This window comes from Vipera berus (genome assembly GCF_964194415.1).
Source record: "Vipera berus genome assembly, chromosome: W".
NCBI classification, from domain to species: Eukaryota; Metazoa; Chordata; class Lepidosauria; order Squamata; family Viperidae; genus Vipera; species Vipera berus.
Genome location: NC_138210.1, coordinates 67684544 through 67699324, shown reverse-complemented (window position 1 = coordinate 67699324; position 14781 = coordinate 67684544). Strand labels below are relative to the sequence as shown.

Genomic DNA, 14781 nt, shown 5'->3' with positions numbered 1-14781 from the left:
CAGTCAGCCACCAGGTTACTCATATTGGTCTACAGAAAGTCAATTGTTTCATGAAAACATTAAAATAATTTAAGAGGAGAAAATAGTTTCTTGAAAAGTCCCTTGGAAGAAATGTATTTGGCAGAATAGAAATTGAGGACCCTCAGGTTCTAGTTCTAAACAAAATACCAAGAATAGAGTTCTGAAAGCATTGTGCTCCCAGTTTGCAATATCTCCATGCTCATTAAAAAAGGACATTTTGGTTGGTGCTCCTCAAAGATCATAAGACTGTCTAAGCAGAACCAAGGTAGTCATTCTCCTCCCAAATGAAATAATTAAATTAAATTAAATTAAATTAAATTCCATTGAAGACATTTTTGGGTGTGTTTATTTTTCCTCTATTTCATCATCCAGAAATTAAGTTCATGACTTCAAAGCAATACAGGTGGCAGAATAATTGTTATTATAAGAAAGTTGAATGATTTATAGTTATTGGTATATATATATTCATTTTACCACCTGCATCATTTAAAAAATATTTGGAACTGTCCACTTTCCCATCAGTTATTAAAGCATAAAGTTGCATAATAATCATATTAACATGTTGTGAAGGAAGTATACCCCAATATAGTTCCTGGCTATCTAATTTTCCCTTTCCAAAAACCATAGAATGTCATTCCTTTGTTGTAATCAAATTTCTTAAAATGATCCATTTGGCAATCTTGTTAATTTATTACTGCCCAACTTTTTCTTTGCATAATTGTAGATTTTTTGTGTTTTCTATGTTTCTTTTTTTGTATGCATTTGGAATTATATTAATATTGTAAAAAGACAATTAAATAAAGTACAAAAAGGGAAAAAAGAAGAAAAGAAAAGAAAAGGTTTTGTTCATTTCTGATGGCCTTACTATATCATGGTGACAGCAGCCTGTCTTCTAGCAGGTATGGATATGTCATCAAGGTAAGGTCTTCTACTGTAGACTACTTCTCAAAATCACCCATTGTTTCTGAAGGCATGTCCCCATAATGCAGAAATATGCACAAAATATATTTTATTTATCTATATATCCAAGCAAGAGATAATTAAGAAACAATTTTCTATCATACTCTAAGTCATAATTAATTTACAATACTCACATCGACTTATTACTTATTCAAGAGAAGAGAAATACCAGAGGTTAATGAGTCACATAATCACATATAACTAACTTGTCTTCCTGGATGTTAAGGGTGTGGAACTGCATTATGACATCTAGGTTATAGTCTACAGTACCTTGGCTAAGCCCACAAATTTCTCTAAAATTTATATCTTTCTTTGAATAAGCTGTACTCGATTATTCAGTTCAGGTCTTACCACAATAATATAGCATTTAGGGAAAAAGATGCAACTGAATAACCCAGCGCTGGAGGCCAAGATGGAGAAGATCTCCACAGCCACCATGTATTTTCCTTTGGTGCACAAATAGGTTGGGATGAATGACAACCAAACACTGCAAAACACCAGCATGCTGAATGTGATAAACTTTGCTTCATTAAAACTGTCTGGCAACTTCCTGGCTAGAAAGGCCACAGTGAAACAGATAATAGCCAGAAAACCCATGTAGCTCAAAATGCAATAAAACATAGTAACTGAGCCTTCATTACATAAAATGATAACTTCCTCAGTCATTGAGCGCATATCAACATCAGGGAATGGGGGGTAAAATGCCAACCACAGAACACAGATTCCTGCTTGAAATATAGAGCAAGTGAACACAATGGAATAGGCCAGTCTTTTTCCCACCCATTTCCTCATCCTGGATCCTGGTTTGGTAGCCATGAAAGCTAAGACCACAGAAATCGTTTTGGCTAGAATGCTAGAAAGGGAGACAGAAAAGATGAAACCAAAAGTGGTCTGACGAAGAAAGCAAGTTGCTTGGTTAGGCCTTCCAATAAACAGCAAAGGACAGAGGAAACACAAAAGGAGGGAGATGAGAAGAAGATAAGTGAGACTTTGATTGTTGGCTTTCACAATGGCTGTATCATGGTGCTTCAAGAAGATGCCTAGCACCAGAACTGTGGTAAGAGAAAGTAAAAGTGCTGAGAAAATTGCAATGATAGCCAAAGGATCTTCAAAACCAAGAAAGTTTGGAATTTTAGGAAGGCATTGATCCTGGAATTTGTTTGGATAGTGATCCTCTGGGCAACTGAAACATTTTGCTGTATCTGAAATCAACAAACATACAATTATTCAGAAAGAATCACAATTTAAATCCTATGGTGTACCATGTTCACAGAGACCCAGATGTATATTTATGCAATTAATATGATGCAGGAAAATATTCTTATATTAAATGGCTCTGAATGTTGCCCTATTATTTGTAGGTAAAGCTTTTATTTATTTACTGATTGGAGTATGTGTGTAAGATTGCAATTTATGATATATAAATATAAACCAACTCATCTCCAATTCAACTTTACAACAAAAAAAAAAATCCAGGAAAATACAACAGAGAAGGAACAGATACAATGGATAACTGAATAAAAATCTGAGGATAGAGACTTAAAGATGGAAGCCTACAAAACAAAGAAATATGATTTAATCCAAGTGGAAAAAAACTTACAAGAAATACTGGATTTGGAAAAGACAACCTATATTTCAACACCACAAAATAAACTTGAGGATAAGAAAAAAGACTGGTTAAAATGGACTGCAGAGATGCCAGGGAAAACACTAGAACTGGAGGGACAAAAAATGACAAGAGAAGCAGAGAAAAAGAAGGAAAAAGATTTTCAACAAAAATGAGTGGGCAAATGCCTCTAACAAAGATACTGTACTTGACTTACTTTTTATATCTACAGTAACACCTATAAGAATATGGAAAGATTTGTTGACTCAGCAAAACATATTGATTAAGAAAGAAATCGGGCAAAAGAAAAAGGCTAAAGTGAAAATTAAGAAAATAGATGAGGGGGCCTATCAGAGAGAATATTCAAAAAAGAAACGCCTATTTGAGAATGGTTAAAGAAACAGAAAAATTTTGGATGTGAATTTGACTTTAAGAGGGAAGAGCTCCTCAAGTAACATAGTACTTTCTTTTTCTTTCTCCTTTTTATTTCATTTTTGGATATGAGTAATATAAAAGAGTTGGAATGGCTTATCTAAAGGAAATGTTTTAGATATCTAAAGGTGATTGACTTTAAGAAAATTATAAATGGATTACGGTAAAAATGTTTTGACTAAGAGTTAAAAGACTAGAGGATTAATTTATTAAATGGAATATCTCAAGGTGAAATACATTTACAATTATGGTAAAAAAGAATGAATTTTTTTTGGAAATAAATATGCATTAGCTTATAGGAAATACTATCTTTTTATTTTATTCTTTTTCTTATTCTTTTTCTTTTTAGTCTCATTTATTCCTTAAGAAAGGTGAAAGTATTGGGTTGGTTTACATGAGAAAAATAGATTTAAATATATTAAATGTAATTAACTCTGAGAAAATCTTAATCAGTAAAAATATTTAGAACATTGTGGGAAAAACAAATGTAAACAAGAACTGTAAACAGGATATATGATGAGACAACCAGAATGAATAGATAGAAAAGGAATATTATATTCATGTGATTATTAGTTGTAGAAATATTAGAAAAATTTATATTTAATTATCATTTATTAAAACAATAAAATTGTATTAACTTAAGGTTGGTAAAAGAGAACACTATGGAGGAAAGAGGAAATCAAGTAAAGTTATCATGTGGATTATAGATTATAGAATTTAATTGTTAGTGAATGTTTGTTAAATGTAAACCCAGACAATGCATATTAAGGTGATTATGTTAAAAAATTAATAAAACATACAAAAAAGAGTGCAATTTGCCTTTTATCCCTTTTCTTTTCAACAGGTTGCAAGTCCTTCTTTCTATCTCATGCTTTAGGAACAAATCCTTTAAATTAGCCAGGAAGTTTCTTCAGATATTTCTCTAGTAGCTTTTGGCAATTACTACTTTTTAAATGATCACGTAACATGCCTTGAAATGGACAAATAGTTTCTTTACTTGGCACCCACAAAGGCAATTTTCAATTAATCATACAATCAATCACATTCTTCCAGAACAAATCTACAACCTTACAGGATGAATCTTCAATTCTGTCTCCTGTTAGCTATAAAATTGTATTAATTACTCCCTTTCCTTATTTATTCATTCTTTTTTTATTAAAAAGTTTTAACATACATTTTATCTTTAACAATCCCCCTCCCCCTCCCATACCCATCCCTCCCTACCCCTCCCCCCTCCCCCCCCCCCGACTTCCCAGAGCTAAGTACAGGGTATAAAAACAAAAAAAAAACAATCATGAACATCCAAATGCTAACAACCATAAACTCTAAAATCTATCACTCTCTAGCTCATATAGGATAACTACAAACACTATTACTATTAAATATATATAAAAAAAAAGAAAAAAGAAAGGAAAGGAAGACTTATTCAAATGCTACATGAAACTTTTTAGTCCCATATTTGTTCTGGATATACTCAATCCATTTTCTCCACTCCATAATGTAACGTTCCTGCGAGTGATCTTTCAAATAAGCCGAAATCTTTGCCATCTCTTATTTATTCATTCTTGATCCTAAGCTGTTAAATTCAGTGCCTGGATTTTACTCAATTATCTTCCAAAGTTGAAGATTAGCTGTTACTAAAAGTTATTATGAAGTATTATTTGTGATATTCATTTACCCTGAAAAGAATGATTCTAACAGTCAAGTGCCTGTGGAGAAATGTTGGAAGATCAACAAATGTGTTCTCTAAATAAATAAATATTTATATAGGGAAAGTTACATTCTACATCATTTAACTTTTTAAAAGTACTTAATGTTCATACTGAAGTTGGAGAATGTCTTCTTGCATTTTTCCCCCTAAAACACCACTTATAGCTTTGCACAATGTGTCCTACCCTCCTGGTTTGAGAACATTCCATCTGGACATGGAGCACAATCATAGCAGCAAAATTTCTCCCCCTCCTTCTTTTTCTTACTGTAGCCAGGGTGGCACTTTTCATTACACAGGGAAAGAGGTGGTACCTATCCAAAAATATAGAAATTGTTCTTGTATTAAGGAAATCTTTGAAGGATCCATCTCACGTTTGATATTTCACTAGATGTATTTGCAGGAACTATCTATTATGTGTTTCCAGAACAGGAAATTGTATCTCTTCAATGAAGATTTTTATACTTGGAGTGATGGCTGTTTCAACTAAAATAGCACAAAATAAAATAACCCAGTGATTTAATAATTTTTCCAGATTTGTAAAGCACACTTGGATAACTAATTGTTTTTCCAATTATTGTTACACAGTGAGTTTACACAATATGATAAATTCGGAGACAAATTCCTTGTGTGTCCAATGACACTTGGCTAATACAGCTATTTCATCCCACTCCATTCCACTCCACTCCACTCCACTCCACTCCACTCCACTCCACTCCACTCCATTCCATTCCATTCCATTCCATTCCATTCCATTCTATTCTATTCTATTCTATTCTATTCTATTCTATTCTATTCTATTCTATTCTATTCTATTCTATTCTATTCTATTCTATTCTATTCTATTCTATTCTATTCTATTCATTAAATCAAAATAAAATTGTGCTTGAGGCTTCTCTAGAACATGATCTTATAAGAGCATGTTTCATGAAATAGGCTATTGCATTAAATCATTACATTGGTTCATGTGTTTGGGTACAACATGCTGTACAAATGGAGGAATTATGTTTGTTAACCTGGGCTTGGAATTGACGGTCTTCTGTGTACTCAGCCAATGTATGTTTCCAGTTCAACTGGTTCTATAGTTTCTTTACAGGAAGAGCTTTCTATGGGGTAAAAAATGGTCTTCTCTGGGCCAGCAATCAGTGTCCAGATCTACTAGCATCATTACAATGAATATTGTTCTTTCAAAAGCAGTACAGATAATTTCCCACCTTAGTGAATTCTCTCTCCCATTCAATTTTGTCCTTATCAATAGTAAGCCCTTTGTGAGGATCCAACCTTCCAATGTGGACCTTGATATAGGAATTATTAGAAAAAGTGACCAAGTTTGTAATATCAAATCCACCTGCCAATTCTCCATGTTCATTAAACATGATTTCATCTCCAGCACTATTGTTGAATGAAATCCTCCTAAGGAATGAATCAAGCTGTAGAAGAAGGAAAAATAATGTAATGGGTTATAAAGGATTACAATGTCTTTTCTCTTTTTTCCACCAAATGCCTCCTGTTTGATAGGCAAATCACACAATAAGTCAATGATTAAAATAGTAAGTGTTTACTTTGATTCTATTCTTTTTTTTAATCACTAAACTGCACCTCACTTATTTTGGCCATGTCCTGAGGGGGAATTCACTGGAGAAAGCAATTATATTTGGAAGAGTTAGTGGTAAAAGGAAACCAGGGTGACAAAGAACATGATGGCTGGACTCCATTAAAGCTGACAATAGCCAGAGCAACAAAATAGTGCAAGATCAGAAAATGTGGGGAGACCTGGCCCATAGAATCTCCAAGAGTCAGACATGACTGAATGGATAACATTACCAATATCATCATTCTTTTCTTTAAATGTTTAAGTAACAAATTCAGGAAGGGCTTTAGGACTTACTCTAATTAGCAAAATTCAGATGAGAAGGTACGTGCATGACATATTTCCTTCATTTAAATAATATCCACACCCTCCCTTTATTTAAATATACATACACACTTATATGTGATCATAAATATCTAAATTCTGAAAGAAAGGAGATGAATCTTTTCTAAATCTTGCACTGAGAAACAGATTTATTCACACATGGACTAGCACGATGTAAACATTCTAGAAATATCCCAATTCCAGGCATTCCAGAAAGAGACTGAAATTTGTCAAATGGACAAATTATCTGGGGAAAATATGGTAGACTTCTCTAGAAATGAAGAACAACTTTGGGAGATCAGAAACATATCACTGACACATACCTATGAGTTATTGGTATGTATGACTTAAGCCATGGAATGGAATTTGTCCATTTTTTCATGGAATAAACTGCCAGCTGATATCAACAGACTTCCTCTTACTTGTTGTTTAATAAAGGTCCTTTGAGCAGCAGGTACATGAGCTTCATACACATGTGTCTCTGTGTCTTTGATTAGCTTCCATTGGGTCTTTGTTAGGCCCTGTGTTTACAAGTTTTCATGGAATAATGTATAATTCACTTAAAAACAAATTAGCAAAAGTCTGTAAAACAGACTTTCTGAAATTCTTTTTATCCCTTTAATAGTAGCCCGACTTTTGGTTATGTGAGCTAAAAGAAGGATTTTGTGGAGCATAAAATAGAACTGTTGACAACATTCTGAGTCAATAGGTTTTTTTCCTGATTTTTTTGGGGGGGCCTAGATTGGGCCAATTTTCAAAAATCTTTTTTTATTTTGCTGTTTTATCCCCTCCACGTGAAATTTCATTAAGTTCAGTTGTGTTTTCAGAGAGTGATTCTACTGCTGGGCAAGTTAGATAGAATCTTTATTCTTCACTACATCATTTTGTTCCCAGCATACTGGATTAAAAAAAAAGAAAATAATTCCCCATCTTCCTCTATGAAGGTGTGGGTTGATAGTGACTTATGAAGTTATAGTTCACAACAGAATTATTAACCATTTCTTTGCCCTAATTAAAATCTTCCCAATAAAAAACTCAGTTCTTTAGATTATGCAGTAAAACCATTTGATGTGTTAAAAGAATAGATATACCTGTATTCTTAATATAAAATGCTTTTTGGTTTCTAATAAAAATCAATGACATCCTGATCAGTGCTTGATTTGTTTAACCTTGGATGACAGTCACCATGTCATATTGGAATTCAATATAATGCAAACACAAGCAAAGAACATAATCATACCAGAGTTTTAGTTTTTAAAAGAGCTGACTTTAACAAACTCAGAGAGAGCTTGGGAAAGATGAATATCCTAAACGGGAAAACACGTCAAGAAGCTTGGGAAACTCTGAAAAATATGATCATAAAAGCCCAGTCTAGCACAATACTACTGAAAAAAAGAGATCCAAGAAGAAATGAGCATGGTTGCACAAAAATCTCTCTGATAAACTGAAAGACGAAAAGAACAGTTACAAAAGAAAAAGGGACACATAACTAAGACTATCAACAGATAGCCCAAATCTGCAAAGATGAAGTCAGGAAAGCAAAGGGTCAAAATGAAAAAAAGACTTGCAACAAAAGTCAAAGATAATAAAAAAAGTTTCTCTCAACATATAAATAACAAGAAATAATAGGTCCACTTAAGAGAGAGGATGGCAAGGAAGTAGCAGGCAATAGAGAGAAAGCAAAGCTGCTTAAGTCATTTTTTTCCTCAGTCTTCACATAAAAAGAAACTATAGCCCAACCTACCAAAAACCTAACTGAAAAAGAAAGACTAGAAATAAAAATTAAAATAAGCAAGGAAATGGTTAAAGAATACCTATCTGATCTTGATGAATATAAATAACTGGGACCTGATGGATTGCATCCTAAAGTTCTGAATGGACTGGCAGACGTCATCTCAGAACCACTGTACCATATCTTTCAAAAATCCTGGAGCATTGGGAAACTATCAGAGGTCTGGAAAAAAACTGAGGTGGTTCCCATCTTCAAAAAAGGGGAAAAAAAAACAAACCCAAGAAACTACAGACCAATCAGCCTAACATCAATAATCAAAAAGCAGATCTGCAAACATCTAGAAATAAATAAAGTTATAATTAGAAATCAGTATGGGTTTGTTAAAAACAGATCATGCTAAAGCAGTTTTATTTCATTCTTTGACAAAGTAACTAAATTAGTAGACCAGTGAAATGCTGTGGACATGATATACTTAGATTTCAACAAGGCATTCGACAAAATAGACCACAACTTACTTCTTGGTAATTAGAAAAAGGTGGAATAGACAGCATCCCCTCCAGATGGATTTGTAACTGGCTGACAAACCATACACAATGAGTCATCCTTAATGGTACTACATCTACATGGAGGGAAGTAAGCAGTGGGGTACCACAAGGTTCTGTCTTAGGTCCAGTACTTGTCAATATCTTCATAAATGACTGAAATGAGGGAATATAGGGGGAACTCATCAAATTTGCAGATGACACTAATCTGGCTGGAATAGCCAACATCCCAGAAGACAAGCTCAGGATCCAAAAAGATCTTGACAGACTTGAATAATGGGCCCCATCCAACAAAATAAAATTCAGTGTAGAGAAAAATAAAGTCTTAGGCAAGAAAAACCAAAAGTACACATACAGATTAGGTGAAACCTGGTTTAATAGCAGTAATTGTGAAAGGGATCTTGGAGTCCTAGTGGACAATCAATCAAATATGAGTCAGTAGTGTGTGGTGGCAGCCAAAAAAGCCAATGCAATCCTAAATTGCATCAAGAGAGGAATTGAATCAAGATCATGTAAGGTACTAATACCACTCTATAAAGCCTTAGTAAGACCACACCTAGAATATTGCATCCAGTTTTGGTCACCACACTATAAAAAGATGTTGAGACTCTAGAAAGAGCATAGAGAAGAGGAACAAAGATGATTAGGGGCCTGGAGGCTAAAACATATGAAGAACAGTTGCAAGAATTGGGCATGGTTAGTCTAGTGAAGAGAAGGATGAGGGGTGACATGATAGCAGTGTCCAAGATTTGAGGAGCTGTCATAGAGAGGAGGGGATCAACCTATTTTTAAAAGTGCTGAAGGCCAGACAAGGAACAATGGATGGAAACTGATCAAGGAGAGATTCAACCTAGAAATACGGAGAAATTTTCTGACAGTGGGAATAATTAACCAATGGAAGAACTTGCCCTCAGAAGTTGTGGGTGCTTCATCACTGGAAGCTTTCAAGAAGAGACTGGACAGCCACTTGTCAGAAATCGTATAGAGTCTCCTGCTTGAGTAGGGGGTTGGACTAGATCAGACATGTGAAACTTGTGACGTCACGTGATGTCGCGCAATGTATCGGGACAGTTTTGCCATTGCCGGCAATGGGGTGGGCGCAGCTTCCAGATGATGCGTACGGCCCGTGGGCTGGCAGTTTGACACCCCCGGACTAGATGATCAACATGATCCCTTCCAACTCTGTTATTCTGTAAAAAAGACTTGCTCAAGTTGAGGTCAACACACATTGAAAAGGACTAGGGGTGACATGATAGCAGTATTCCAATATCTAAGGTACTGCCAGAAAGAAGAGGGGGGTCAACCTATGTACTCTCCAAAGCACCTGACAGCTGGACAAGAAGCAATAGGTGGAAACTAATCCTAGAAATAAGGAGAAATTTTGTGACAGTTAGAACAATTAATCACCGGCATGACTTGCTTTCACAAGTCGTGGGTGCTCCAGGACTGAATATTTTAAAGAAGAGATTGGACAACCATTTGTCTGAAATGTTACAGGGTTTCCTGCTTGAGCAGGGGGTTGGACTAGATTTCCAAAGTCCCTTCCAACTCTGTTATTTACAAGTCCATGCAGGCTTCTGGAAACACTATGGAGGTCTTTTGTGTTTTAGAATCTACCATATAAGTTTTGGATCTTCTGGTGATCTCCCAATTAAAGCACCAAGTGGATATGGCCCTACCTAACATCCAAGAACGGAAAAGGTCAGCTGGATCTTGTCAATATTTTTAAATGCTGCCTTTGGTCATTCAAATAATATTACCTGCCAAGGTTTCATATTGCGAGGTAACAGTCTGCCTCCATGATCTGCTGGTCGGTTATTGATTTTGGTTGAGTCCATTGCATGTAAGGTATAAGCCAATGCATAGACAGCATTATAGATACTATAAGCATGACCTAGCATGCTCATTTCAAAGAATGGTGCAGGAAGATCCTTTAAAGTTTCCTTTCCAGTACATGGTTCAAAGGCGAGATTTAAGAGATTCATTTTGAAAAGGAAACAGTTGAATGCTTGTTGCCAGAATTCATGGATAAAACCATCTTTTTCTTCCCAAAAAGGATTTACAGTCTCAAGAAATTGTTGAAAACCTTTAATTTGCTTTGAGTGAATATTGAAAGAAAGAGCTCCATGGAAGATTTGGGGTTTAGCACCAGCAAACTTTTGAAAGTGAAATAAGGTGAAATCAATTTGGGCTGTAGTAACCCATACCCTTTTTGGACTGTATTTCCCTTTTTCCCATGGAAACATGGTCTGACTTGTTTGTATAGCAATTGTCAACCAAGTAATGGATGCAGTTTCTCCATGAACAATGACAACTTTAGCTGTACTGAACATAAAATTCTTTAAAATGTCAATTCTGTTAAAGATCATTGTATCTATTTCATAAAAAAATAGATATGTTTTGTCAACCTTTCTGAGAATGCTGGACAGATTCCTTTTTGTAAAAGTATTTGTTCAACAGTTCGTAAGAAATAGGTTCCACTCTCATCATCTGTAGCCATGAGTCCAATCCACCACCATTGGAAATACAGAAGCAATTGGACAAGTCCTTGATACTGAAGTAATTCACTGGGAGCCATGCGGAGAAAAGGAGCAGAATGGATCTGATCATTGGATGCTGGTTCAAATGAGCCATATGAAATCTTCTCAAAAGAAAAAAAAGTGAAAATTTCAGAGTTTAATCAGGGATTCTACTTTGTTATTTATCACAAATCATTGCTTCATTGATTGATTTAAGCACTTCTTTTCTTATTCAGAAATGCCAGTACAAATATGTTGAAGACTCTCAGTCATCCAGACAAAGGTGTCTGAAGGTTGAATCATGGCAACTAGACTCAACTAGCTTGAGTCATTTTGCTGCTCATCCAGTAGTTTGCTCTTGTTTTCTTCCTAGAGTGACTGGCCCAAAGTCATCCAGCTGGTTTCATTTCAAAACAGGATTAGAAATCCTATCACTAGGTTTCCAACCTGGTCTTTAACTGCTACAACAAACTGGCTCCTAATATTTCAATTAGTCATACCTAAGTTAAATCATGGTATGACACCATCTGAAACTAGTGTGTGCATTTATGAATATGATAATGTAAATACTGAAATAAGTTCAGCTCTTTTTGTTTACACCTTATCACATCACTCTAAACTAAAGGACCATTATACTGCTATACTTTTAATGAAGGGGACAAATTAATAAAAATTGAGATATCCTCATTTATTACCTGTGGAATCTTATAAAGATACAAGATATCTGCCATGCGGGAGGTTGTATCAGAGCCAAATCCCCCAATAACACCTATTACATTTTTTTGTCCACCACATTTGTAGTTTGGAATGAACTCTTGGAATGAAGTGAAGAGCAGGTCCAAAATGGTGCGGTAAATCATCTTTGAATCACAGTAGCTGTCAAAGATGTGGAACCCAAGAGTAACATTGGGTAAAATCTTGGGATTGTTATTGATCTCATCAATAGCAAAGACCAAGGCTAGGATATGCTGATAGAACTTGGTCACCACTCTAGAAATGGAGGACGTTTTGATTAGATGATAGTTTTAAACAGCACACAAAATCAATATGTTTAGGACATACTGATGTAGCTTTGAATGGATAATTGTATGTTCCTTAGTATATAAAATTTTAGTAAAGAATCAAATTAGCATCCTTAATGAAAATGTGATAATCATGGAATGGATTGTAGCTTCAGGCTTTCATGCCATATAATGAAACACGTTTGGATAACTTTTTAACCAAAGTAATCTTTGATTTCTGAGAGCTGTTCTCAGCAGCATGAAGTTGTCAAAACAGAGTTTTAATTCCACTTTCTTCCTTTTGACAGCTTGGTTCTTCTTGATTGTTTTGATTGTACTGAGGATCAGTCATCCAAGCTGGGTTGTCCAAATAATTTTATTCATAACTGGCAAAATGTCTAAAGCCATTACTAAGAAATAATCTCAACAGGATCAAATCTATACATGTGCATAGAAACCTATAACAGTATCTCTTATATATAAATATAAGGACTAATAAAAGAATCAGTATAGGAAAAAATAGAGCAAACAAAACTTTGATTACTGAGGACAACATTTGAACTCTGCACTTCTGATCTTTAGTGAAAGGTGTAATATGAAGAAATTTAAACCCAGTATATGTGGTCTTGATCATTAAGCATCTTTTTAATGATGGTTTTCTAATATAGTCTATATCTCATTTTTTTCCTACTTTCAGATCATGTATTCCTTACAAAGTTCAAAATAATATGTGTGTTATATCTCTTTATAAATAAGGAGGCATAATAAAGTCTGGTCTTCCATTTTCCCCTTCTACAAATGGAAGACTAAAAAACTATGCATTAGAACTGGAAGTCAGGAAGGAGACATAGAGATCTAAGCAGATTTTGTGTCATTGTGTCCTTTTTGAATAATATTCCTCTATGTCCTAAAGTAGACCACAGCTGAATTTTCAAGTATTCTGTTGATAATATGAGAAGATTCTCCTCACAGTGAAGCCTGAACATTTCACTTTATTCTCAACAAATGGCTATTGTTTATATTGATCCATCCATCCATCCATCCATCCATCCATCCATCCATCCATCCATCCATCCATCCATCCATCCTTTCAGAATTAAATACTTTGTAAACATTCAAATAAGCATGAAAAAGCCACAGTAAAATAATATGTATTTTTATAAACTAGTGTCTACCGTGGGGGTTATGAAAACCTCTTACATTGGGATGTTAAGTGGCTCCTGAGAAGGGTGTTTGTTAAAGAAAATGTTGAAGAAGACGTAATGGATATGAGACACCATCCCACCAATGAAGAAATCACCTGGTTCATACCATTCATGGGGGATGTAGAGAGGATCTTGTCCAGGGCATGAAAAGGCATGCAACATGTTCACTCCATTGGGGAGAAAGAATAGAAAAAACAGAGCCAGCATCATTCCCATTCTGAGGACCATGTTCCCTCTACACATTAACCTTTCCATTTCTCTCTACTACATTATTGTGACTGTTGACCAGATTTCAATTTGAGTGATCAGATGACTGACAGCTTTATTTCCCAGAGGATCTTGCATAGTCTCTATCAGAACATCTTGCCTTCAGAAGTTGTGGATGCTCCATCACTGGAGGCTTTTAAGAAGAGACTGGACAGCCAGCTGTCTGAAATGGTATAGGGTCTCCTGCTTGAGCAGGGAGTTGGACTAGAAAATCTCCAATGTCCCTTGTAACTCTGATATTGTATGTTCTATGTTCTTTCTCTCCCTCAATTTACAAAAGTTGGCTTTGAGGGCTAACTGAACATCAATATTTGAATCTGATTTGTGCATTATAAGAGAGAAGCTGCCATAATAAGCATTCTCTTGTCTATTGACAGAATACCAGGGTGTATATAAAATATTCAGATTTAATTGATTCTTCTGGAAAGCCTCTGGAGGTTTTAGCACAGAATATTATAGTGATTTCCATAGTTGCATGGAAGGTAATAGAACTGTTAAGGAATCAGTTGCATAAATTCTATTGGGATTTGAACACTGTTAAATACACAGATGACTCCAAAATGGGAATAGAAGTTATAAAAAATCAATTAAATAACAATAGAAATCACCAGGTTCAAATTTCCCCCTACCATTGCAAAGTAACAAAAGACAAAAACCAAATCACCAGCTCAGAGGTTGCAGTGAAAATCCATTTCTATGGTGCTAACTAGAAAATGGATAGAATCAATCAGTGGGGACAAATTTGACTCAAAGACAGCTTGACCCCATATATATTCATTCATTTAATGACAGTTTAAAGTTACGAAGGCAGTGAATTATTACCATTTTTCACACTTATGAGCGTTGTGGGATCCCTATGGTGAGGTGATCAAA

General features: G+C 35.0%; 1 protein-coding gene across 1 annotated transcript; it reads right to left on the bottom strand.

The window, feature by feature from the left end:
- Positions 1 to 1281: 1281 nt before the first annotated feature.
- LOC308676397 (vomeronasal type-2 receptor 26-like) lies at positions 1282 to 13803 on the bottom strand (the record flags this gene model as incomplete). The annotated part of the gene is made up of 7 exons (XM_081342209.1): positions 1282 to 2183; positions 4915 to 5041; positions 5942 to 6157; positions 7065 to 7163; positions 10677 to 11012; positions 12131 to 12425; positions 13637 to 13803. The coding sequence occupies 7 exons, from the start codon at positions 13801 to 13803 to the stop codon at positions 1282 to 1284; spliced, it is 2142 nt and encodes a 713-aa protein (XP_081198335.1).
- Between the last annotated feature and the right edge of the window lie 978 nt (positions 13804 to 14781).